Source organism: Ornithodoros turicata, chromosome 4 (assembly GCF_037126465.1).
Source record: "Ornithodoros turicata isolate Travis chromosome 4, ASM3712646v1, whole genome shotgun sequence".
NCBI lineage: Eukaryota > Metazoa > Arthropoda > Arachnida > Ixodida > Argasidae > Ornithodoros > Ornithodoros turicata.
In genome coordinates this window covers 2,961,359-2,988,353 of record NC_088204.1, presented here as the reverse complement: position 1 = coordinate 2,988,353, position 26,995 = coordinate 2,961,359, and the positions used below count along the sequence as shown (strand labels likewise).

The 26,995-nt window shown below is 46.4% G+C and overlaps 1 protein-coding gene across 1 annotated transcript; it reads right to left on the bottom strand.

Moving 5' to 3' along the window:
• Positions 1-367: 367 nt before the first annotated feature.
• LOC135390667 (uncharacterized) lies at positions 368-26,458 on the bottom strand. Its single transcript, XM_064620471.1, has 36 exons — positions 26,177-26,458; positions 25,787-25,822; positions 24,696-24,847; positions 24,233-24,321; positions 24,016-24,166; positions 23,805-23,951; positions 23,479-23,633; positions 22,980-23,322; positions 22,728-22,904; positions 22,542-22,640; positions 22,064-22,198; positions 21,874-21,984; positions 21,280-21,578; positions 20,950-21,203; positions 19,912-20,103; positions 19,573-19,846; positions 18,459-18,641; positions 18,094-18,318; positions 17,558-17,643; positions 17,284-17,483; positions 17,019-17,203; positions 16,033-16,300; positions 15,040-15,240; positions 13,596-13,801; positions 12,911-13,248; positions 11,895-12,022; positions 9,648-9,821; positions 9,069-9,314; positions 8,853-9,012; positions 8,048-8,217; positions 7,609-7,961; positions 6,762-6,933; positions 4,606-4,897; positions 3,650-3,890; positions 2,352-2,526; positions 368-1,417 (listed from the first exon to the last, which is right to left on the bottom strand). The coding sequence occupies exons 1-36, from the start codon at positions 26,220-26,222 to the stop codon at positions 1,028-1,030; spliced, it is 7,053 nt and encodes a 2,350-aa protein (XP_064476541.1). The 5' UTR covers positions 26,223-26,458; the 3' UTR covers positions 368-1,027.
• Between the last annotated feature and the right edge of the window lie 537 nt (positions 26,459-26,995).

Below are 26,995 nucleotides of genomic sequence, written 5' to 3'. Positions count from 1 at the left end.
TTTTTCATGTGCACATGTTGAAGATCGGGCATCATGTTTATGGGCACCTTATCAAAAATAAATTTATCATTATTATTGTTGTTGTTATTAATGTTATTATTATTAAATGCATCACCTCGCACCGTGATTCGCCACGCGCTCTTGCGCCAGCCTATCAAAACGGCCTTGGAGCGCGCGGACTTTATATATAACGATAACGCTCGCTCTGTGCTCTGTATCAATATCGAGACCCCTCGCCTGGAACAGGTCTTACCGATAACACAGACACTTGTACTGGCAATCCATGAAAGGGGATAGAGGGGGATAAGGCATACAGTACTATACGAAAATAAATACATACTGACAGAACGCGCAAACATTTCACCACTGAACTTTCGCACATGGGGGATATTTTATTACAGACATATCATACTGTCATACAGGAACGAAATGCAAATAAAATACAGAAAATTCTGTCACGCGTGATACATAGTCCCTAGAAAACGAAGACGAAACTATCGACCCGTAGCGATAGAGGATGAACCAAACGTAGCCTAAACGAGAAGAAAAATCGGTGGCCAAACAAGCACAAAATCAGAACCCCCGAAGCTACGCACATGTAAACCATTACATACATTACTTACTTGCATTACTTACGTATATTACTCCCATTACATATTCCACGTACCTACACAGCATCATTCAAGAAATCAATTAAACCAAATTTATTCTTTAAAACCGAGTTATTCTTATTATTATGACATATCCTGTGCTCCATGTCCAGGGGATGTCGCAGGGATGTACAAGCTACGAGTACCGATAACGGCCCATTGTGTATATCCATGCAATATCCATGTGACGCACGAGACGACTGTGACTTTTGCTACGTTTCTGGGATGTTTCTGGGATGTCTCAGGGATATGTCGTGTGCACTGGGGTGGAATAACGTTTTCTAACGAACTTTCATTGAATGGCTTTGACCGTGATTGTTTTTTTTTCTTCTTTTTTCATAAGCTAGCTGGAATACCCGATATAACCCGACAAACACCTAGCAATCAACCGTCTTACAACGGCTGACCATGTTCCAAGACGAACTCATCGAACAAGTACACTGCCTACAACGGCGAACTTCCTTTCCGACTTTGGCCATGATCTCTTCCGATACGGCATCAAAGAAGGAGCCGGGCTCTCCGGCAGCGACGAAGCTCTTATGGTAAATGGAGCCCTTGGTAGCGGCCGCAAGTTTCGCCAGAAGTCCGGCCCTCGAAGGGTAGTCCAGGTAGGTTTCCTTAGACAGAGACGGGAAGATGAGACCGTCGGCGCGGACTCCGAACACCTTCTTTCCTCTGTCGATGGTCGGGAAAGTCGAGAAGGCGTACAGGGTCGCGCCGGAAGACTCCAGCTTGTTCAGCAGGTTGTCCAGCTTGCTCCGTGTCGTCTGAAATATGTACGGGCAGTGTTATGATTGCGCACATAATTATAGCGGGGCATGGCATGGTGGCCATAGCAATATCGAAAATTACGCACGTCGCCGATGGCGAATCTGACGTAATAGTTGCGAGAGGTGGAAGAATGATAGTCGAGGATGTGAGGAGCTCTGAGGCGAACACCAACTTTTTTTGTGTCGTTTTTAGTGTAGAATGTTCTCCAACTACTAAAATGAATTCGCGCCAAAAAACGATGGGCGTAGATGGCCTACAGAGCGAGCGCGAGGGCTGTGTTCCGTACACCTTTGAAAAAACCCTTCTTCTCGTAACAAGAGCGCATCGCAGAACGAGAGGACGTCGTGACGTATGCTCCTCCCCTCACGTGACCAGTGACGTACAGTGGTACAGCTCACGCATGTATAAGCGGCGCGTGAGCTGCGAAGAAAAAACAAAGAAGCGAGGCACGGAGCCTCCAATACGTCACGAGAGAGCATCGTGTCGACCGTCGGCGGCTGCTTTCTTTGATAGTTCTTTTTCTCTTTTCTTTTTTGTAAAAGCGATCGCATAGTTATAACGCACCGCAGAGCAACAATATTTTGTGTGGTGACTCCTGGTGGACAGCTTGACAGACGAGGCAGGATTTCGAGAGATGTTGAATGTCACCTCATTGCTCCTTTAAAGAGAATGAGGGCGCGGAAAAGGGAAGGGGGAAAGGAGGAGGGGAAGACGACGTTGGTATGATATGTAGTAGAACTACTCCTGTACGAGGAGGATGGTAGATTTCACAACTACCAAAACGTTAGCGAAATTTTATAGCTCAGTTGGAGAGATGATGATATTGATGCTGATGACGATGGATATAGAAGGAAAGAATGGGGGGTAACGTAATTGAACTGATACGCGCGTTCTCTTGTCCCTTATCCAAAGCATAGAAAAAAAACTTACATTAAAATCTGATGCAGCCAGCGCAAGGATGACACGAGTGGCCTTGGTATCAAAGGGCACGTGATCCAATGCGTAGTCTAAAAGGTAGTCGAGTTGAGCTGTGGCGTGGCCGGATTCCCGGGTCAGAGATTTCAGAAGAGAGTTTAGGCCTTCCTGACTCTCCACGAAAACATCGCTGGAAGAAGTTCATGAAAGTCTTCAGCCAATGTTTTGTAAATTTGACACGCCGCTTTCTCGCAGCGTTTCGTGCATGCGGTAAAAAAAAAGCCCAAGAGTATAAAGAAGGAGACGTCTCGAGCTGTCAGTAGGGCCATAAAAAGCTGTCACAACACTAAGGATCATGCTGAATACACAGGCGTACACACATCCACACGTAGTATTCAGTGGCGTATCTAGAGCTACCTGCGCCCATGGCAACATGGGTAACATGATGTCCTTGGGGATGCGTTTTCGTGTGGTCCGCACTAGGTTTCACACTACAACCTCCATAATGGCGGTTGCTTTAGATCATTTATGAATGTGCCAGGTTGAGTGCCCGACCTGGCACATTCACACTCGACCACATAGTGGCGCCCATGTTCACCTAGCGCCCATGGCAGCTGTCCACACCTGCCACACCCTAGATACTCCACTGGTAGTATTACATACACGGTTTCAAGTTAGGCGCGATTCCAAGTCTAATAGCAAATGGGGTAACAGACGCGAAGAACCTCCAACTCATCCTGCTGTGACATCTCGGCCAGTGAGGAGACCGCGGGGCAGGTCACGTGCTTAGGAGTATACCAATGGGCGTAGATCTCGCTCCCCTGCCGTCAGAGCTGGACGACAAAGTTTGTTCGAGACCCCGTGTCTCGCTAAGCACGACATGTATCTTTTTGAACATCCTTGCGTGCAGATGTAATAGACCAAGTCTATCGAAGTGTCATATACGTAATCCACTTTTAACTGTAACATCGAAGGGGAGGGGGGGGGGTATAATTATTATATGAGAAGGCGATTATGGGAGCCACCTGATGAAAGCGACCAATTTCTGGACACGGTGCTTCCAGGGGGAGCCACATCTGTTGTCCTAGACGACGTCAAGACTTTATCACGAGACTGAGGATATTGATGTCGTTACCATCACGCAGTATACTTAACGCAGTATGACGCATAACTTAACGCATATGACGCAGTATACTTAAGTTATGCAGTACAACCGTTTCCCATAGTGAGAAAAGCGTCATTTTTCTTCCAAGTTTAAAGTCTCTATTAACGCAATTTATTTTAAACAAATTTAGGGACATATTCCGACTTACTTAGTGGAAGCATAGAAGCTTGGTGAACCCTTCAGAGTACTTATCAATGTGTATCTGGTGACGTAGCCCTGTTCCACGAAAACTGTGTCGATATTCATAGCCAATCGTTTCGTGCCGTGAATGATGTTAACGAATTCATCCTCGCGGAATGAATCTGCATCGAGGAGCAGAGCGACCTCGAGAACTTTGGCGGGTTCCACTGTGACTGTTCCCGTAACAGAGTTTGCTGTTGGGCACCCACCTGGAGTAAACGAGATACACAGCAATTATTCGAGAGTGAGATAAGATTATTTCATGATAGGCATGAGATAAGATTAGTTCTCGTATCGATAAATCATACATACGTACTTTACATGACATGATGAAACATGCCGTTACAGCTGCTACGCTGTGCTAACAGAGAATAAGAGAGAGAGAGAGAGAATAAGAGAGAGAGAGAGAATAGGAGAGAGAATGAGAGAGAGAGAATAAGAGAGAGAGAGAGAATAGGAGAGAGAATGAGAGAGAGAGAGAGAATGAGAGAGATAATAAGAGAGAGAGAGAGAATGAGAGAGAGAGAGAATAGGAGAGAGAATGAGAGAGAGAGAGAATGAGAGAGAGATAATAAGAGAGAGAGAGAATGAGAGAGAGAGATAATAAGAGAGAGAGAGGCTCTGATAGCGTTTTGTTCATATACTGGTGATGATGCTTACATAGGCATCGGAACGTCAAATTTCCGATTTAGTTTTCTCATATGTTGTGTCGAGCCAGTGTATGATTTATCACTGGTTCATCTACAGATTAGATTAGATTGGACCTAAAAAGGCACACGTACATGATGTTTTGTCTCGATGACAACCAGTCGGCATAATTCCAGTCATTCCGCGTAATTCTAACAGATTCAATACAGTTCCATAGGTCCAATAGCAATAACGATAATAATAATTCATTTTACCAACAGCCTGGTAGGAACCTACCACACCGCCGTATCTCTTCATTGAATCCGTGGTACCAGCACGCAGCCGTCATAAAGTTAAGCCTGGCACATTCGGAACGTCCCTTGTGAAGATCCCAGGTACAGGCCACTTGCATAGCGCTTCCCATCTTCGTAACAGCCAGACATTCGCTGGACACGGCGTGGTGGCTGCAGTGCGGATTCGTTTCAAGGTTAACCTGGGGCGAGAGTAAGGCGTGGCATTCGGGTCGGTTGCCCAGTTCGTAGCTGGTCGCCAGGGTTGCGATGTCCGAGGCTGAACTGCCGTCTGGAAGCTGTCATGAGGAATTATGAAACTACCAGTAATTACGAGCAGAGTTTTACACGTTACTCGAAAAAAGTAACTGATTACAATTACTGTTACTACCGCGCGAAAAGTAATTCTTTACCGTTACAAATTACTGCATCAAAAACGTAATACGTTACCGATTAAAAATGTAACGCGTTACTTTTCACGTTACTTTTAAATTGTCTCGCCTCCTGTCCCAGATGAGGACGACCGTATATACAGGCGTCGAAACATCCGCTTCGTTTTGTTACTATATTGTTACTGTTGCTCCAGTAGGTCGCGGTTGTAAGGGATTATCATATTACTGTGGTCTGCATGGAACACGTGAGGACTAGAGACGGCCGTCACAGTGACCTCTGCGTCATTGCTTCAGTCGAACTCGTGGTGGAACAGAAGATCAGATTGGCTCGCTGAAAAGTGTTGCCATTGCTGACAGAATGTTAAAGAAGTAATAGATTACTCAGTAATTGATTACCGAAAATTGTAATAAGATTACTTGAAAAATTACTTGCTCACAAAATTAATTGATTACGTTCAAATTTACTGAAAAAAGTAATTGATTACTTGTAACGCAATTACTAGTAACGCTTGCGTACAACTCTGATTTACGAGTCACAATACGATGTAAGATGCACAGACAGTGTTTTGCGTGGTACAGCATCCACGTGTATGGCCCAGTATATAGGAGCTGTAAGGTGTAGGTCGTGTGCTATGTCCTACCACATGGTGGTGGTGGTGGTGATGGAATAGACCTCTACCCGGGAAACGTCATCATGACGCTGGTAGAGAGACTGAAACCGAAACAAATTGGAAGGAGAGGGCTGGGTTCCACGAATGGACACACGAGCACTACGACGTCATTTGTTTACAAACAAGGAGAGGTCTATTGAAAGAAAAGTAGGACCGAAGGTCGCGTCCCTTTCAGGGACCATCGTAATCCCCTAAAGACCGTGGCTTTCGGGCACGACCTTGTTCGCCTTTAGCTTCGAGTGTAGTTCAACTCTACCAAATAGACCTCTCCCTGTTTGTAAACAAATGACGTCATAGTGTTCGACAGCGCCACCAATTTGGTAGACTCGAAGCTAAGGGGCGGACAAGGTCGCGCCCGAAAGCTACGGTCTTGAGGGTATTACGATGGTCCCTGAGAGGGACGCGACCTTCGGTCCTACTTTTCTTTCAATAGACCTCTCCTAGATTGTAAACAAATGACGTCATAGTAGACTGTGGTGCTCTTGAGGATCTGGAGCACATTCTTCTTCATTGCCCTCACTACGAACCTTCCCGAACCACACTCTCCGAGTCTCTTCGTCAGCTGGACTCTCGCCCTTTCTCCCTATCGAAATTGCTTGGCCCCTGGCCCAATCCAGCCCAGCAACGCTCTGCACTCAAAGCTCTTCTGACATTTCTGGACACCATCGGACTTGGATCGTTATTGTGAAGGGGCTCGTTATTTTATTCCCCCCATTCCATCCAGCAATGGGGTAGAGTATCGCCTGTGGCGATGAAACTCCCCACTCTCCAAGGTCGAAAATAAAGTTGTTGTTTGACGTCATAGTGCTCGTGTGTCCATTCGTGGGACCCGGCCCTCCCCTTCCGATTTGTTTCGGTTTCAGTCTGCCCACCAACGTCATCATGACGTTTCTCAGGTAGAGGTCTATTGGTGGCGCTGTCTAACATTATGACGTCATTTGTTTACAAACAGGGAGGTGTCTATTGCTCGCCGTAGTCGGTCACGCTCTGCCAGCAACGTCACGACTATCGCTGGGAGGATCAAGCCTCCTGGGCCGATTTCACTGGGCCCACATGGATCAGCCTATGAAATGCCACAGTGACCAGTAAAGGCTGCTTACAGCAAAGTCGTTGTCTCTGTTTCCGTCGGCATTTCCCAGCATTCCCACGAGTGAACCCTGATAGGGAGCATCCAGGATAAAGAAGCAGAAGAATTTCGCTGAGTCGCAGTGAACGTCGAGTCCAGGTCCATCGACACGAATCACGGGGCCGTCGCGGAACGCCTTCACGTGACTGAAATTTAATTTGCAAAAAATTAATACAAGATCTGAAGACCCAGCAAAAAAAAAATTAAGAAACAACAGAGTATGATTCAGGTCCGGGTTGCGGAATGGGGATACCCATTCCATTCCAATTCCATTCCCAGGAATGGAGATTTGTAATAATTCCATTCCTTTCAATTCCTCGGAATAAAAAGGTGTGGTCAATTCCCACTCCTGGAGTGGCTCGGCAACCCCATTCCATTCCTTTAATTTCACACACACACACACACACACATACACACAAAGAAAGAAAAGACAGGAAGAAAACTCATGCAGGACACCTTTGAAGCTTATGCCTTAAAAGGTAAATGTAATGCCACAGCAATATGCCTTTACTTCCCACCTCTGCCCCTCCCCCAAGACCATTCCATTCCAATTCCATTCCAAGCTCTGATAAATCTGGAATGATTCCGGAATCATTCCAACTCCGGAGTGGCAACTCCGCAACACTGATTCAGGTGCCAAAAGGGATGGCAAAGAGGCTATACAGATACCTAAACGCGGTTTTGGGATTTCTTTCGAATTCTCAGTTTTATACATGTGTAAGAGTGACAAAAAATTATTAGATCCTTAAGTGTTACAGTTAAAAGTTTTTATGACTGTACACGTTGCTAGAGACGTTGCTAGAGACGATTATCACGCTTACCGTGATGGGCTCTCGAAGGGCAAAATTAAGGGCTCTTTTCTTCCATTCAGCTTCACTTCTCCACTGCCAGTGATGGTCAACGTAAATCTGCCGTTCATGTCTGGATAGTCAACCAGGATGTCTTCCTTGTTCGTCGCCAGTGTGAACGCGTGGCCTCTCTTGTGATGAGCAAGGAGGTAAGTGCAGTATGGGGCTGGATACTCAGGAAACACCCAATGAGAGCCGTCGAATGTGATCACGTGGTCCATTCCGAAGATGGCCGCCATCTTTTGCCCATCTCGCAAACGTGGTATACCGGTCACACGTGCATGCGGCTGCTGGTGCAGTATTCCATACCGCGCCACAGTCGATTTCTGCGCGTGATTGATTTGTCTGTGAGCCAACTTATCATTTTACTTATCTCTATTAGCTAAATTCTAGGTTATATTAGATAGGATACCAATGCATTGACGATTTCGGACCACTGCGGCAGATAGAACGTCCAGAGTTGGTAGGATTCATGTACTGGCGTAGAGTAGTATGTCTTGAATGCGTTCCAAGAAACTTCTGGGACATGTGTCACGGTGTGTCGGAGAGTCTTGTCGAGGTTGAAGTAGTAGAACGCCCAGCCTAAAATAGAACATTGATACAAAAACATAAAACCATAAGCTTTCCTGTAAAGGACTAAATTGAAGCAAGAGTGAGACGAAATGTCTGTTCGTTGTATCCGATATATCGCTACATATATCGCCGACAGAATGCCATCGCTACATCCGATATATCACTATATTCCGTTTTATTATCGACATCCGGCACCTTTGAACACCGAGCGAATAGCATAGGCTTGTAGGCGACATTGTGTCATTACTTTTATATTCGTTATAACTGGCACTTCGTTATATTAGGTTTCATTTATGACGTTCGTGATCACCGACACCGTTTAGCAGATAGCATAGAACAGTCATTGGTGACACTGTGTCGTCACTATCATGCTCGCTATAACCAGCCCTTCGTTATATCGAGTTTCACTATACACGTTCACAATCGCCTGCACTGTTTAGCGAATAGCATAGTATACAGATGTACGTCACACTACCTTCATTACAACCAGACCTTCGTTATATCCGGTTTCGCTATAGGCTGTACATATGCAATCGTTTCGCAGGTCGCCTACCGCAGTCAGGAGAGACATGTCGACACCACTATTTGCACTGACCAGTCCATCGTTAAATATTCCGTCATACGTCAGACGCGCATGTAATTACCCGGTATCGTCTGCTTGAAGTGGAAGTCTGCTATCTTAGAAGCATCCTCAGCCTTTTTCGCCAACCCGAATAAGACAGCGGCGAACGGTGCGTAGAGAGACTTGAACGACGAGGCAACCTCGAATGCCGTAGCTCCAGCTTTCACCAATTGATCGTGCAACTGAAAATCAACGATCACGTCATGGAACTTAGATAGTTAAAGCAGTACATGATTACCTCACGCGTCTGCCGCTTAGCGAAGTCGCCGAGGGGAACTCCGATAACAGGCTGGAGAAGTTCATTTAGCGGGTGTTCTTCGTCGTTCAATGCGGACCGCAGCAGGTCAGATGTCTCTGTCATTTTGTGCTTGAGAGCCGCTTCGAAATTTCGAAGCAAGTCCGAATGCGATGCGATCATCAGACTGTTTTTGAAGGGCTGCGGCACAAGTCCCACAGCCAATACGGTTTCAACGATTGAATGATCCTATACACAGAAACACAATCAATTAATTAATCAATAAATAAGACAGGGATGTCGAATGCATCTGCGAAAGGCAAACGGCGTTATCTCCCGCCATGCGGCTTGGGTTGTCCAGTAAGGAAAAAAATGAAGAAAAGGAAATAGTACTCATCCCCGTGCTCAACCTAAGAGCAACACGAAGTGTACTTCATGAATCATCATGTAATCAATTATATCAACCATTAATTTAATCAATCCTGACAGAGTTTTAGGAACAGCAGTATAGGGCGCAGCTGAAACATGCCTTTCTTATAGGCTGGACATAATAGTGTCTTATCGCTTTGTAAACTTTCTTACCTCAGTAGGGTATGCACGTAGCGTAAGTAATCGTGCAGGTCCAGACAAGACGGGGCGATATGTTAGCTTCAAATGCGTGTCCTTATCCTGCGACTTCACTCGAGATGTCAAGGACCAATCAGAGCTCTTCCGCAATCCAATCAGACGAAGAGTGAGGAATGGAACGGATTCGCCCTGGACAAGACATAATTAATGAGTTGGGACGATCGTGTATGAGAAATAATGTTGTGCCAAAAATAAACATTTGGTTGAACAGTTCAGTGCTGTGTTCGTGTCGTTTCGTCCGTCGTCTTATTTGCTTTCACTGCACTGAGCTTTTTTAATTCGTTTTAACCGTGAACCAACCTCGCCAATTTTGACATCAGGGTTTCATCAAGTTCCCTCGGGTGCATGTTCTTGCGTGGGACCCAATTCATCATCATTAATTTATCTGTTGTTGTTGTTGTTGTTGTGGCATGGTATAGTACTCTCAATAAAGTCTTCGTTTCGGCTACGGCGGATTGGGGAACAAATACCACGCGTTCTTGTTCAAGAACAGTTACCGTGGCTGACGCCTTCGCGAGATACCCCTTCGCGAGGAATCTGGACAACCTCTATAGAAAATCCCTCAACTCTTTCAGAGAAACCAGCGGCATGGCCGAGTGGGCTAAGGCGTCCGCTCGTTGGTGGTAACCAAGGTCGTGCTGTAGACTGGGAGGTGGTGGGTTCGAATCCTACCACCGGCTGTGCTGTCTGAGGTTTTCCCTGGGTTTTCCGAAGACTTTCCAGACGAATGTCGGTACAGTTCCCCTTGAAGTCGGCCCAGGACGCATACTAATCCCCCTGTCCCCCACTCCTTCCTGCTGTCCTCTCTCCGTCTGTCCACATCTGTACGCCGCTCATAGCCACAGTTGCTTCGCGGCGCTAACACGCAATCAAAAAAAAATCTTTCAGAGAAACCGCAAGCGAATTTGACGTCATCGCCACAAGTGGCGCCACGCTGTGTCGGTTTAGCAGGCAGATCTTCAGTTGCACAGGAGAGCTCATATGGCCGTTCGCTATACACTGCGTCACTCCAGCAGATCGTGTCGGACCGTCAAGGTCACGGCACACCACTTATGGCTGGTTTTTCAGGGCGTTTTTGTGACGAGATGCCGTTCAGGAGGAAATATTTTGTACGGCGGATGCCCATTGATCGCTCGATTTCATGAAGCTGGGTTTCGAGTAATGCACATTGCTCGCTGCTCCTTCAAACAGACGGTCGCATGCATTCCAGTCGATATCGAAATATAGTGTCATTTTATTCCTCCCTGACTATACCGATAATGGTATCGAAAATCCCACGCGATATAGTGGCGTAGTTCGACTGTTATTCGATGGAATACGTGACAAGAGCAGACGCCGGACGTTGAGAGTATGCAGGAATTCACTCTCTGGATAAAGGAGAAAACATCACTCTCTAAGGACCAATGAGGGCGCTGCCTTGAGAAAAAGAATGCCTCTGAGCACCGCCCTCTCCTCTCACTCCTTTGGTTAGGGAGTGACGTCACGGCCGCTGGAGCCTCTGCAGCTGCGAAAGCCGAGCCAGCATTAGCCAAGTAGATTTTCGGCCGATGCCGTACATAAACATAGTGGTATCGGTTTCATAAATGGGTTTCCAGATGCGACCGTCCCGTTCCACTTTCCCCCTTCCTTATAACGTCCAAAAAGCTGTCACTACGGGGCGCCACTACCCTACATCCGGTTGGTGTCCGGCAGCAGCGGGTTCTGGACCTTCTATACCTTCTGGACGTATAAAGCCCGCGTCGAGGCAGCACCGGGCGGCAGAAAAAAGTTGTCCCGAGGAAGCGCTGTACATACCCTCAGTTATTTTTATTCATCTCAAGAACGGCTGACTTTACACGCGAGATAGCGGTACCAAAACGTTCAGGACACATTTTAGAAAAAAATGGATTGAGCAAATGTCGCCTAGGATGATTTCTTTTTCTGCTATTCGCTTCAGAAGTCCAAGGTCAACTTTTGTCTATTTTGCACACGTTCTACAACGTCTCAACAAAAAATCCAAGCCAAAATTTAAAATTTGAAAAATCCATTTTCTCATAATCATTAAAAGCTATCAAATTATACCGATATCGTGAAGATCGGACGAGTATTTATCGAGAAAAATTGAAAAGTTTGCCCCATAGAAAATACATGGGGCCGCGACGGGTGATATCCCCACCTAAACAGGTTCTCCGTGTATAACACATGGAGCGTAAGCTTACATACTTTGTGTAAGAAGAAGCCGTTCTTCATATACACTTCTTTGTCCCAAATGGCGTCCACATTGATAGCTCCCAGCGCGTACGTCATGTTCATGGATTCAACACTCCCAGCCTCACCGGAGTCGAGTGTTTCTGGAACGAGGGTTTCATAACGCCATTAATTTGATTCATTTATTTCAGTCATTTATTTCACCTTAAATGTCCTTGTGGGCTGCATTAATGAGATGCATGTAGAAACGTCACCGCGAAGCTGTATGCTGGTTTAAAGACCAGTGTTATGCAAAGTGAAAGCGTTATGCAAAGTAACGGTGCCACAGGCATTTCAATCAGAGACCGTTCTGCTGCAGCGTCAAGCCAACACCACATGGAGTAAACAAGATCAAACTGGAATAAAGAAGGCCTCGCCCAGACGATACACTCTTAGAAATGAACTTCACCACAAAGCACGCTCCTAGCCAACTATAATCCCGAATGACAACGTTCTCGCCCCTGATTTACTGAAAACGGGAGGTGGAGCCTATTCTGTGCCGTGCATAATGGCACAAAATAGGCTCCGCCCCCCGTTTTCAACAAATCTGGAGCAAAAAGGTTGTCATTCGGGATTATGGTTGGCTAGGAGCGTGCTATACGGTGAAGTTCATTTTTAAGAGTGTAGTGCCGACCCAACAGAAGAAGGATCTCTCTTCTAAATATTCGGCGTTGAAAATGGGAACTAAAACAGAAGCGAGGCGGGCCACGATACACTCTTAAAAATGAACTTCACCACATAGCACGCTCCTAGCCAACCATCATCCCGAATGACACCGTTCTCGCCCCTGATTTGTTGAAAACGGGAGGCGGAGCCTATTCTGTGTCGTGCATAATGAGCACAAAATAGGCTCCGCCTTCCGTTTTCAGCAAATCAGGGGCGAGAACGTTGTCATTCGGGATGGTGGTTGGCTAGGAGTGTGCTATGTGGTGAAGTTCATTTTTAAGAGTGTACCCCGAAACGGAAAGTAACGGAAAACATATTCTACTCACGGTTGAGATTCATGCGCAGCAAGTCCCACGCGTCGGAATCTGAACGAATCGTCAACTCTCCCTTGATGACGTCGTTGTCGCGACATTCCGCAGACGCACGCGCATCATACTGCCAGAAGTTGGATTTTATACTGTGAGAGAACTGGGCCGTTGGACACACTAGCATCGGGTTGTGGATCCGAAGCTGATACGTGGCTACTCTGTCGTCTGCTGGGCCATGGCTTATGTGAGATAGAACGGACACAATGGGGAGGCCGTCGTCGTCGAAGTCGAGAGTGCCTTCCGTTGTCCATTTGGTGTTGTGCACGGGGTCTCTCACATCTATATTCAGCTTTTGTCTGGAAAGAACAAAATGCAGACACAAGAAGTCTGGCGAAGCATTTCCATATTACACTCTTAAAAATGAACTTCACCGCATAGCACGCTCCTAGCCAACCATAATCTCGAATGATATCGTTATCTGCCCTGATTTGTTGAAAACGGGAGGCGTACGCCTTTTTTGTGACACTTATGCTGTTCATAATTGTCACAAAAAAGGCGTACGCCTACCGTTTTCAACAAATCAGGGCAGATAACGATATCATTCGAGATTATGGTTGGCTAGAAGCGTGCTATGCGGTGAAGTTCGTTTTTAAGAGTGTACGCGCTGAAGAACGGCAAGAAAAGAAGCAAGACACCGTCTTACTGGCCGTCCAGGAATGCGACGTCGGCGTGGCACCGAAGTACTTGTTGTTCTTCGTCATTTTGAGAGACAGAGAAGGAAGCGGAACCATGGAGGTCGGCGCCTCCGAACGTCGACCGGGCCTTCTCACCAGGACCCGAAAACTGGAGCTGCACCTTCCGACGGTTGGCTTCGAATAAGTGACTGGTGCTTGGATGCCACCAAGTCGTCTAGCGGAAGCAAAATGTCGATCTCGTATTATTACGATGAGTGAACGCAAAAGAAGGTCACCGTTCAACTACACTCTTAAAAATGAACTTCACCGCATAGCACGCTCCTAGCCAACCACCATCTCGAATGATATCGTTATTTGTTGTGATTTGCTGAAAACGGGAGGCGTACGCCTTTTTTTGTGACAATTATGAACAGCATAAGTGTCACAAAAAAGGCGTACGCCTCCCGTTTTCAACAAATCAGAACAGATAACGATATCATTCGAGATGATGGTTGGCTAGGAGCGTGCTATGCGGTGAAGTTCATTTCTAAGAGTGTATATACAGTCAAACTCCTTTATAGCGAACACTTTTTTAACGAAAATACCACTACAGCAAATTTTTTTTGCGGTCCCGCTGGAGCCCTATAGGTCCACTAATGGACATCCTTTTTAACGAAAATACCTTTACTGCGAATTTTTTTTGCTGTCCCCTGAGTTTCGTTGTAAAGGAGTTTGACTGTAGTATAGTTAGAGAGAGTCGAGAGCTGACATTTCCCGTGTCCTGGAAGAAGTCTTCAGTTTTCACCTATTCCGACTAACTTATTTCGTGACTTTTAACTTTTTATGCGACAGCTTTATTGGGCCTGCCAACGTCGACGGCCGTGTATGTCCGTCTGCAACAGTATAGTAGAGAGAGGAGACGAAGAAAATGTGTGAGAAGAAGAAGGAGACAGAAGAAGATACTATAAAAGTCATCCTCTGATTGGACGAAGAAGATAAGGATACCGCGTTTAAACGAGTTTGGCAGGATGCCTAAAGATATAGTATCCAGTTTTTTTTATTTTTTGGTGTATGTCAGCATCACAGAGCAACTGAGACTGTGAGCGGCGGAGTGACGTGTGCAGGAGGGAAGAGTGAGAGAGAGAGTAGAGAGAGAGGGGGGAGAGAGAGTAGGGCGAGAGAGTAGGGAGTGTCCAGGAGCATCGTCAGGGCTCACATATAGGCATGATATTCTTTCATGACGAACTAGCACTGGGAACGAGGCAGAGGGAAGACACGGCAGGACAGGTGCTAAGGACAGCACCTGTCCTGTCGTCTCTTCTCTCTGTCCTGTTCCCAGTGCTAGTTCGTCGTGCAAGATCAACACCGACATGCCCGTTCTTTTTTTTTTTTTTTTTTTTACCTTGAGGTGATATTCTTTGTTTCTCGAGTATCAAGGTACCTATAGTATACGTAGTATGAAGGGATACTTACGAAAAGCTTCCAGGGCGACTCTTTCAAGACCATCTTCTCAGCGAGCAGAGCCACTTTCCCGTGGATCTCTAGAGGTCCTTCCTTGGTCTCCAGTTGGAGCTCCCAGGAGTGATGCGGCACCGTCAGGTTAGAGAAGCTCGACCAGTGCTTGGTGTGTCCTTTCCGGAGATGTTTCTCGTAATGCGTGAAGTTTGCGAAGGCCTGAAACGTGGTTTTGACACTTTGTAGACCGTCACGGATGTTTGTGGCATCTTTAGCACGTTCTATGTTACGTTCCCTCTGCGTCCATTCATCTAGTGACGTCATATTCACAGAAGTTCGCCACATGTGTGAGATGTACTCCCTTCTCCCCCACCTTTTCCTGTAGATGGACGCTGCGAACTGTGTTCGGGTGTACAGAGGATTACATCTGAGAATACTCATGACGACCCCAGACGACACCAGATCTCACTACTGTCAGAACTGACCTTGGAGCTCCGGGGGGGGGGGGGGGCATGCCCCCCCCCTTTGCCCTCCTCTCGGGAAGCCCTTGCATCACTATACTATCGCTGCGGCTTCCTTATGTGCAGACGCAGTGCGAATATTTAAAATTTGTTCATTTATTATAATATATGTAAGAACTGTTTCCGGGAGAGAAATTTGGCCAATTATAGACACCGAAGGCGTTGCCAAACATTGCAGTATCGGTCTCATACCCATGTTTCCGGATGTGATATGGTCAAAGATTTGCCGTTCAGAAAAATCAATGACTGAGAAGATCAGTGTAAAAGAACGGGAAGAGCAAAATCGAAAAAAGCAAAAAGAAAAAGAAGAGGTACTGTTCCACTGAATATCACATTTTACAACGATATGGTCTCGGCGTGACATTGTCACTGGTGTATAAGCGCCTACGACGTAACCTGCACAGAAACGCTACCCGTCTTATGGGCGTGAAAACGAAGGACAGGACTATAGCCACAGGTCGGCCTGAAGGCGACCAGAGTTCCTTCTTACCAACATTCTTCCCGAACCGCGCTCAGTGTGGGTCAAGTTCACTTGGTACAAGCGATGAGTGGCCGTAACCCTAGAATGGACCAGGAGCTCGGCTACCGTCTTTGGAGTCAGTGCGTAGCTACGGCCACCGCGGGAGGTCTTTGACTTTCCTCCGCCACTCTGGTGCTTCCAGTCACTCTGGACGTGAAGCCACGCTCTCTTATCGCCATCCCAGAATTCCTCCGGCACGACATCTGATAGCCAATCACGAGACTCTGTTGCCTGCTTCCTGTGAATGGATTCATACGTGTTAGCTGAGAGCAAGCAACGGTATAGTGTGAGATCTATGCAATGACACAGACGCTATTACCAAGTACATCGGCAGTTCGAGCGACATTAGATGTGGACAGTATCGTTTCCTTGAGCACAAGGAGGTGGTGGGGAGAGAGACACAAAAACAAAACCGGACAGGACTAGGCTCGAACCAACAAAGCTGCATTGCTAGTGTCAGCGTATAGTCCTGTCTCTAATCTCTGTTCATACCACCTCCTGGTGCAGTAGTAGTAATAGTTTTGTGTTAGCGAGTGTTAACTGTGACTCTGAGCGACGTATAACCTGCTGGTGCTGATACACCGTGGTTTGCTGGCACCCGGAGGTGTGGGAATTAATTTGAAGTGTGTAACGTCCCAAGCAGCACAATGCACTGAAAGTCGAGTGCAATAGGGCTGGACGGTATGTGTCTTATCAATGCTTCTTAGGTTGAAGAGTCTGTTCAAGGACTTCCACCTACCCGTCCATCCCCTATTGCACTGGACTTTCAGTACATTGTGCTGCTTGGGGTTACGCTTTTCCGCCGAGGAAACGCCGTACGCGGTTACCGCATCACATACAAGCAATTGAATCGGAATATGTAGAATAGAAAATAATTATTAAAAAAAACATTTACTTTGTGAGCGCTTACGGAGCCAGTGATCTGCGACTCAGCAGTGAGACCCAAAATGAATTACCTTTCAATCAGAAATTTCATATCCGTTTTAACACTACTGGAGTGAATGTCTTTCACAGAGACGAAACTGTAGATGGCCTGAGGAGATTTCAGCACCCAAGACTTCCTGTGCACCATGGCTGTAATAGGCTGGGATTTTACGTGACCTTTACCAGCCAATGTTCTTGTCTCCAATCTGGTTTCATTCTGCAACAAGACTTTCGTGTTCCTTACACTGAGCACGGTCTGTTAATAAAGTCACGTGAACAGCGCTTCTGTGGACTGACCGTGTAGGACAGCACGTAGACATGGTCTGGGGCGAAGGAACATGACACTTCCAAGAAATTGCCCTTAACAGAGTCATCGTCATCGACATTTAACGGCTTCTCCTTGACTCCGAATCGAATCGGAGATGATCCTGGTATGATAACCTCTAGGCCTTTATCTTCGTAATCCAGGAAGGTGACTTGTTTCTCTGGGAAACTTTCTGAACACAAAGAAAAAGCTACACTTAATAAGCATACGTACTTGAAGACTATTTTCGTAAACACCAGCACGTACCTCGTATGTACCCATGTAGTTTCAGGCCTTGATGTCTGGGACCCGGATGTGGCAACACCGCGCTAATAACGTAGGAACTGACAGAGCTGCGGATAAAGAAGATAAATGAAGATCAGTTGCAAATTTGGAGCCGTGAACAACTTGATATTGAGTAGTCAAAAAGACACATTAGGCGAGGAAAAGGACGGAACAGCTGCTATGGAACATAATCGCGGGAATGTGACGTGTAACGGGTAATGCGATGGGTAATTTGAGAGATAGTGTGATGGACGATGTAACGGATCATGTGACGAGCAATGGAACGGGTAACTTGAAGGATGTTGTGAAGACCAAAATGTGAAGGAATAATACGAAGGGTATCGTGAAGAACAACGTAACGGGTAATGTGATGGATAATGTGACGAATTAAAGCACCTTCTGAAAAACCTGGTGTGCGAAACTTTGTAAACGGTACCACTGTAATGCCGTTACACACTGCCGGTAGGTAACCGCCGCATAGTGCCTATACGGATACCTACAGAACCTGCATGGAGTACCTTTCTGCGTGTGGCGTCAAGACGAAACTCCAGTGCGCCGGTGCAGCCATCAAAAACCAAGGTTTCATGCGATGAGTGACGTCAGCGTAGGATTGATCGACGCATGCGCGCAAACCAACCGCCATGCTCAATTCTTCGCTGGAACACCACCTTTTTGTCACTCTGTCCACGTCCCAGTCGGTCATTTCTTGAAGAGTGTTGTGTTTGATGAGCTGATTGGTTCTCCTATAGGAAACATCACCTTATAACCACAGACTCTTCATGGTAGAAAACAAGATTTCCATAACACTTCTAAGAAATTTACTACACGCCTTGATTCGTTCGATCGTAAATGAGTTTTCTTCTAAGGTCTCACGCGGTCTTACTTGAGCATCAGAACCTTCTGTTCTTTGGTGGGTTTCAAAATTTCTACTTCCATCTTGGGTCCGTTCGACCGCAACTTTACATCCAGCTGAGTCGAAGTATAAGCGGAGCTGTTGGCTTGAACCCCGATCTTGGTCACCGTTGGAAAGTCCAGCAACATGCCGTTCAGGAAGGTCAAAGCAGCACTGCAGATCAATGACATTTCATGAAAACAAAGCGTAACATAGCCAATTCCGCGATTTTCCGTGGCAAGCAGTCAATGGCTTCTTGAAATGGAAAACGCTTTATTCTCTTGGGTCATATGGGAACAATGGACATTTTATAAAATTACAGATTCGAAGCACTGTTGTGGCTCGGCACTACATACATGATATCTTGTGTTCTCCTCTGACAAAGAATTCCGTCTGTCGCCTGCAATCATGTTATACTGCTGAAATATATTTCGGCACCTACAGAGTTTATGGGAACTTTATAGGAATATTATAGGAACTATATATAGGAATATTCCTATATTGCTATATATAGGAATATTATAGGAAGCTTACAATACATGCCCTGTGGAGGCTAGATCCAATTAGGACTCCCTTTTTGTTTCTGGACTGTAGCAATGATTTAAGAGCCTTTAAAGGCAAGCTCCCAAACATCAAATCAAAATCTCCCACTACCGCTAAACTGCACACTGGAAGGACGCAGAAGGACGCGGCCCCTTTCCTCAGGCGAAGTACGCACAATAAACTTGCGCTAACGTTATCTTACGCTAAACTACCATCTATCTGTGTTGATCCTGTAGCATGGGTAATTTCGTAAAGCTGGCTTCACCTCATGCAGGGAAGCGTAAGGTGAAGCCCACTTTCGGGAGGTGTCGTTCACATGTTCTACGAATATTCGAATATTGGTTATTTCGATTCGAGAATGATTCGAATTCGAGAACCCGAATATCCGGACGCATCTAGAGATAAGATATTTCGTGAAATTCCGGGCCAAACGAAGGATATTCCACGATGAATTCCGGATTTTCCGCGATATTTCGCGGAATCGCGGGAAAAACCCGGAGCCTTAACGATACGTATTGCGAATATTTCCTGCGCCCTAATAAGAGCACCTAGGCCGACGTACCTAGGGTGGAAGAAGCCGGAGTAGGTATCGCGGTCCACAGCTCGGAGACCTGATCTGAAGGAGACTGCTAGTGTGGCGCTCGTTGTCCAGTTAAGGGGAAGGCCCATAATAGTTGGTACTACGAGGTATGCTTCGATGACTCGAATAGTCCTGGTCAAGTTGAAGGTTTGACCGAGGACCGGATTTCTAGCGAGTGACGACGCTTGTACCGCCTTCGGGATTCCCTTGATGAGTTTGTGGGTATCGTCAAAGCTTGAGTATATCATGTCTGAACCTACAGTAAGCGTACCGTTAATTATTAATTACAGCTCAGTTATCGCGGAAGGATAATGGGCTTACCAAACATACGAAGGTAGGACATTGGCAAGGATAACTCCGATTCTGAACCCGCCTTGTTCAGAATCCCTCTCAGGCTTTCTTGCATCTCTGGCAAATTTTGCAGAAACTTGGATTTCTGTGGTTGTAAAAGCGACCGTAGGTCTTCAGCCAAGGTTTCATCTCGACAATCGTGCCTTAAATATCGGTCAAGTCCTGTGAAAAGGGACGCTCGTATAGTGTACTGGAGATAAGCTCTTTATTTGCGTACTATCTACACTCTTAGGAACGAACTTCACCTGCATGATGCATAACGTAAGACCCCGAGACTACACTCTTAAAAATGAACTTCACCTCATAGCACGCTCCTAGCCAACCATCATCTCCAGTGATATCGTTATCTGCCCTGATTTGTTGAAAACGGGAGGCGTACGCCTTTTCTGTGACAATTATGAACAGCATAAGTGTCACAAAAAGGCGTACGCCTCCCGTTTTCAACGAATCAGGGCAGATAACGATATCATTCGAGATGATGGTTGGCTAGGAGCGTGCTATGAGGTGAAGTTCATTTTTAAGAATGTAGGGAACACGAAAGGACAGACACAACACGAAGTCTCAATTGTTTTTCATTGTCACCTGCATGAAAACCTGCATGTCACCGCTCCTGGCCAACCATCATCTCGAATGATATCGTCATCTGCCCTGATTCGTTGAAAACGGGGGGCGTACGCCTTTTATGCGACACTTATGCGGTTCATAATTGTCACAAAAAAGGCGTGCGCCTCCTGTTTTCAACACTTCAGGGCAGATTACGATATCATTCGAGATGATGGTAGGCTAGGAGCATGCTATGTGGTGAAGTTCACGTCACAGGCACTGTTCACCGCTAGTCCGGGAACGCTCTTTTCTGTGCTTCTTTTGCTCTTGACGCGAGAGGTGAAACACAAAGCTGAGCAGACTCTAAAACAATGAGCAGCAAAAGGTCAACATATACAGTGCAATACATAGATCAGGATATTGCGCTGATCGTGAACATTAAAACAGACGCCAATTTAATTGTACCTTCCAGGAATGTGCCGACCTCAGCGAAATCAAACGTGCGTCCCGCAAGGACAAGCTGCAAGTCCTTCGTCAAGTAAGGAAAAGAGGACTTGATGCTGGAGATGTACTCTGACGCAAACTTGAAGCCAAACTTGCGAATTTCTTTCGGCAAGAAGGGTAGCTCCAACAACCGTGCCGTGGTGCTTCTTGCAGATCGAAGCTTCCATGGTGTGCGATGTTCCGTCCATTTTTCCCACAGTGCTGCCGTCCGGTTGCTGGGCATTGAAACGCAAGATGATTTAGCGGTCATCTGCACACTGTCACAACTCCGCCTGAACCAAGAAAACTTACAGGGTCTCGTGGCGCTTACGGGTTTGCTCGTGGTCGGAGAAGAATTCAAATTTAACCGCGTCGAGAAGGCCATCGAGGTAGTCGGACACGACGTAATCTTTGACATCTGTCCAGTCAGGGACCTTCTCGAGCTTCTTGATGATTTCGGGATCCAGAAATGCAGGGCGCGAAGTAAACACTTTGTAAATTGCTATCTTGACCGAAGAAGGGAGATTAGGGTCTTCGAGGACCCTCAACATCTTGTCCTTTAGATAATGAAAGCGTGATTCTTTGCGCAGAGTGTCGAAGCCATGTAAAGCCTGCGGGTTTCAGAGAGACTTTTGGTACTTGGACCACGGCTGATTTTAAAAAGAAGCGCGCGCCACCAAGCGCGCGGCGCAAAGCAGCATGGGAACTTTGAGGGACACTGCTCTGTCGTCTGCTTCGGTTATCGTTTACCCCTATTGACGCTGCTGCTGCGCGCACCGGGAATGTTGTTGTTCTTCGTATACCTCCGCCTCTGGCCGTCTCGTAATGCTCTGAGGCGCTGTAAGTTCCCATGAGCCTTTGCGCGCCACAGGTGGCGCTTGCTTTTATAAAAAGGTGTATGCCTACCTCAACGGCAGTGACGCGCACGTGGTCTGGCAAACTTGGGTTCTGAGCACAACCAAGTAAACTATCCGATGTGCCTGATAGTTGTGCTGTGACTTCCCCGTTACGGATAGTCTGAAGTAAGAAACAGCAACAGCAAAAAGAAAGCCGACATTGTAAGCTTAACTCATCATGGATTAGCGTTTCCTTCTACCTTCAACATGGTAATGATGTAATCAATCTTTTCGGCATCTGTGAAGCTAGGTGGGAAGGCGTCGTTCTGCAGGTCGCAGTGAGACCTCAGGTAGGTAAGCGCATGCTTGAAGATGCGTTCTGTGATTGGTGGAATCTGCATTTAGATGTCGCTGTATTACATACATGCACGTATTCGTGGTTCTATCATATTTAAACATTTGCAATGTCTAAGACTAGGACAAAAAAACGTAACATCCAAGCTCGAAAGAAGAAGCAGTTTGCGTTGGTAAAATAGCAGACGACACGAAATGGCGGCGTGCGCAAGCGAGCAGACGACAACACTGGACGTTTGACTTTTGGTATACGCTCGCTGTCTTAGGCTGCGCAAATAAGAAGAATACAGTGGGAGCAACACTTTTCGAAGTCAACAACTTGACAGATCACTGTTACGGCATTGTTAGCATATCGTTACGAAAGCTAGGAGGAGTCTACACTACATGGTTGTCTCCACGGGTTGACGTTTCTTCGAAATGCTTCAACGCCATTCGACCCAGGACCAACCAGCACATCTTGGATTCGGTCGATTTACAGATTTCCTGCGTGAATTAAAAAAAAAAAATTAGTTGAACGATTTTCACGAACTCGTCCACTAGCGCGATGAACTGAAATGATGTCGTACTTACGAATACTTCTTCCAGGTAGCGAGGGTCGTCCACCCGAATATAATGCCACGAGTGGAACGGAAGCTTCAAATACGCATCAGTCACGTGACCTTCAGTAGCGAGGTGCCTGAACGCCCTTAAGGTGGGGTAATTGTTGCCTTGAACTAAGGCATCTTGAAGGTAGGCCATAGCCAGTTCCTGGTAGAGGACAGAAAGAAAAGCTAAAAGCTCTCCGGCTGGGCAAGTAAATGCAGTGGGTCCACCAAAAATTACCTTCAACTGCGGTGTGCAGACCACATCCGAAGGCAGGAACTCACACCCGACGACAGATTCCACGAAAGGTACCAAATCCGGAGAAGACCTCATGAGTTCCATGAGGTCCTGGAACTGGTGAATGGTGTAGAGGCCAACTTCCGGACGGGCCGCGAGGACGAGTTCAGAAAATTTGGCGCGGATCGCTTCGTCTAGATCATCTCTGGGGATGTAGCTTCTGGAGGACGGGTCTGCCGTTTTTGTATGAACGTAAGGAATTCCCGACGGCACCGTGGGGTGACCGGTGCCCGCCCATTCCGGCTGGGAGTCCAATGGGGCTCCAATTTCAAGTTTCATAGTATAACTGCAATTAAGAAATAGAGAGAGAAAATGAAGAAAAGTAAAATCGGTGCGAATAGTATATGACCATTGTGACAGAAACTTCGCAAGGACATTGCGGTCACTCTGATAGAAACTCAGTGTTACACTGCCGTACAACAGAAACTCAGCAGGGACTCACTGTATGTTCGTCTGCACAGCTGTAGCGGTGTTATGCGTCGACTCTAACATAATGGCATGACGTTCGTGACACGACACCGATTCTAAATGCGACAAGTCTTCAGCGGCCTCGTATTCGCATTCCACCGTGGAATTGATCAGGTATTGAATGAAGGTCTGCGAAAAAGTAACTTAATATTATTGGCCTTAAACAGAACACATACATGATATTCGAGCGCTCATGAACAGTTGGACAGTTTTATCGATACTGTCACATGATAAACGCCTACACCAGCAATGTTGAGTAACAGGTGACATAGCGTTACTAAGCATCAACAAATTACTTACCATGTTTGCAAAAATAGACCACGGGCTCTGCTTGCTGTCCGGACGACTTGGAAAGTGACAGTACAACATGTCTTTCTTGCTCTTAGCCAAGCCGTACCGTTCACCCGGGGTCATTTTCCAGGGACATGTGCCATGGACGTCTGTGATCTGAAAGACGAAATAGGCAATTGTCTTCCTGATATATCGGCCACTCACAAAGGAGGTCTCATACCATTGTATCAGCTCCGTTTCGAAGGTGTGACTTCTTCAAAACGAAAGCAGATATCAGAGCCCTCCTAATGTTCTGCCAGTGTTCAGGTTCACCAGGCGAAACAGCAATGTTTTCCACTTGACCGTCTGACAGTGTCACCACTACGGAACGTCTAAAGGGATGTAATGTAAATGTATAACATGGAAGATGAACTGAAAGCACACGAGGCTTTGTATACCTTGCAACCTCTTCTAGTTCCAGGTGCTTCAACAAAAAGACCTTCTGTCCAGGAGGCCCTCCTCCAGCAGCAAATAAGCATTGCTCTACCTACAGTATACAGGGTTCCATGTGTATGTCACTGGAGCACTTTCAGAAGGGCAACACTGTAGGCAAGGCCTTTAGGTGGTAGTATCGACTCTTATGCAGATATAGCAACCGCTTTTCCACCCTGAACGTCGTCATCATCTACATCTTGTAGTTTCTACAACCCTAACACGATAGCACTGAGGAACATGGAACTGTTTACTCAGGAGCATGTTATCAGCACGAATGCAAGCGCCCTCGCAACTGACAGATAATAAGGCGGCGGATAGGTTACGACGTTGCGCAGTACTACGGTTCAATAGCGTGTGTAAGAAGCATAGAGCAATTCCATAAATGTGGCCCAATTCTCCTGGAGAGACGATCGGGAAACGACTGACCTGGAACTTGTACTGACATGGTCCTACACGGGCGATTCTCACATGGCAGTCCATCCTCGAATTGCCCACGTCGTCTGTACTGCCCACAGAAGCAGCTTCTGCGACTATCTCGTAGCGGTATCCGTACCATTTGTCATTTTCCAGGATGTTTTCTGGAATGAGCATCAGTCTTTAAACTCAGAAGGTCGGCATATAAGGAAAAGCGAACGCGATATTAGCGACGCCGATGACGAGGGCAATGTTAGCATGGCGTTGGTGTAAAACATAAACACACTTAGTAGTTCTTCTTCAGAAGCCCTGGAAATACCGGGTCCTGGTGACGCACAAGCTTTGCGGCGGGCACGAGAGCGCGAACGGAAGCGCAGAGCTCGGGAAGACCCAGCTCGTCGTGCAGCCGATGCCGTAAACAACGGAGTGCGACGTCAGGATCCTAACGTGCGTGCCGCCGAAGCTGAGGCAAAACAACATAGACGCGAAGACCCTGCAGACGTGCCGGCGAAGCAAAGGCAAAGAGGCGTCAGAGGAAAGCAAAAGACGAAGGAGCCACGAAGAGCTTCACGGCGCAATTCAGGGAGAACCCATTTGGGTACAGTTCCTCGGTGTGCGATCGCCTATGAACTCACAAGAATGAACTCACAGCGCTACCGTTGACTTGCCATGCATTGCTGCATTACTTCGATTAGAATTGGACGGTTAAGATGACGAACCACTGCCCACGGTGCTGTCGCTGAAACTCGCGCTGCACAACCGTAACCCTCCTGTGATTTTTTCTCTCTCTAATTCAGCAATCTCTGCAACGAGCCGCTGAGATAATTGGCTGTCTATCCGCCTAACGAGCCCTGAGACTGGGGCAAAGCATACAAACACAGTCTTAGGGTTCGTTATGGAGATACGTTATCACCAGCTCGCCTGCTTCTTAGCCGCTCTTTATGGCTGTCTTTCCTTCCAATTTTCGCCTACCAACGAAATCCTCCAGTTATAATCCAAGGAAATGAATTAAGGGTTAAGTGACCCCTGTTATCTTCGTTGGAAGCACGTCGATAACTGCGGGTTAAAATGTGCGTTAAATATGTTAGGAAAGCTATTCTTACCGTCCTCGTTGCACGTCTTCTGACATCGTGAACCACCTGTAGAATGTTCGAAAAAAGAGGAAACTATCATTTTACGGACTACACTCAGTAGCGGTCTACTAGCAGATATTACTGCGTGACCAATAACAAAGTTTAGGTTCCATGCGCTAGCGTGTTCCCCGCGGTTACAAAGACCTCGTGGTTAGCGTAACACCATGTTACAAAGTACGTCCGAATCGTTCTCCAACTGTGATTATAGTCTTCAGTGGCTACAATGTTAAAAGTTGGCTAAAAATCTTGATAATGTGTTCCACAATTTAAAAAAAAAAACTCCTTCTATGGCCATTGTCTACAACCTAGTTAGACCCTATCAGCTTGCTCAGCAATAGTATAGCCCAGCAAGAGACTCACCTAGCTGGAACAGCAGGACCATGCAAGTAAACAGAAAGAAACCCATCTTGCGTAGAGATTTCTCAAAAATATTCGTCGAAAACACAATCCTCGTCACGAACACCAACAGATCTAGTCCGTCACGTCTTCATCCCGATAGGTAACTTATGCCATTAAAAAAAAGAAACTTTCGTGAATGTCTAGCCTCTGAACAGTGCCAACGGAAGCACTCGTTGACGATGCAGAGAGCTACGCTACGCAGTTTTGAAGCTCGACCCCTGCTCCTTGTCGCAGATTAAAGGCGACAACTTGAAAGTGCATCGTCGAAGAGATACGCTTGGCTGCGTCCCTTGAGACGTACGACCCTCCTGAGATAAGTTTTGGTGGGCGCGCAAGTGTGGAGTGCTTGATAGGGAACAAGTGACCTGGTCATCACGTTGTTGATTCTCACTTCTTTTCCATGAATGTATTCCCGATCTCATCTACTCTGGAACATGCTGGATTAAGTTCGATTGAGTTCTATTTACTTCCATCATGTTGGTGTACACGACTGGTAATGCAAAGAGCAGACATGTACAAGATACTCAAAAATGTATTTAAGATAAGATAATAAATACTGACGTTAGAATATAAATAAGATAGAGTATAAATACATGAAAATTAAAGTAATTAAGATACAGTACGAAATACTTCAAAAAGTATTTGAAATACAATTAAGATACTATTTATCGTTGAACGCAAAAAGTCACCAGTCACTGCTCAATGCGGCAAGTCGCCGCTATGTGACATGAATCACCTAAACCCCGCGTACTACGCAAGCCGTCCCTGTGTGATAGGAGC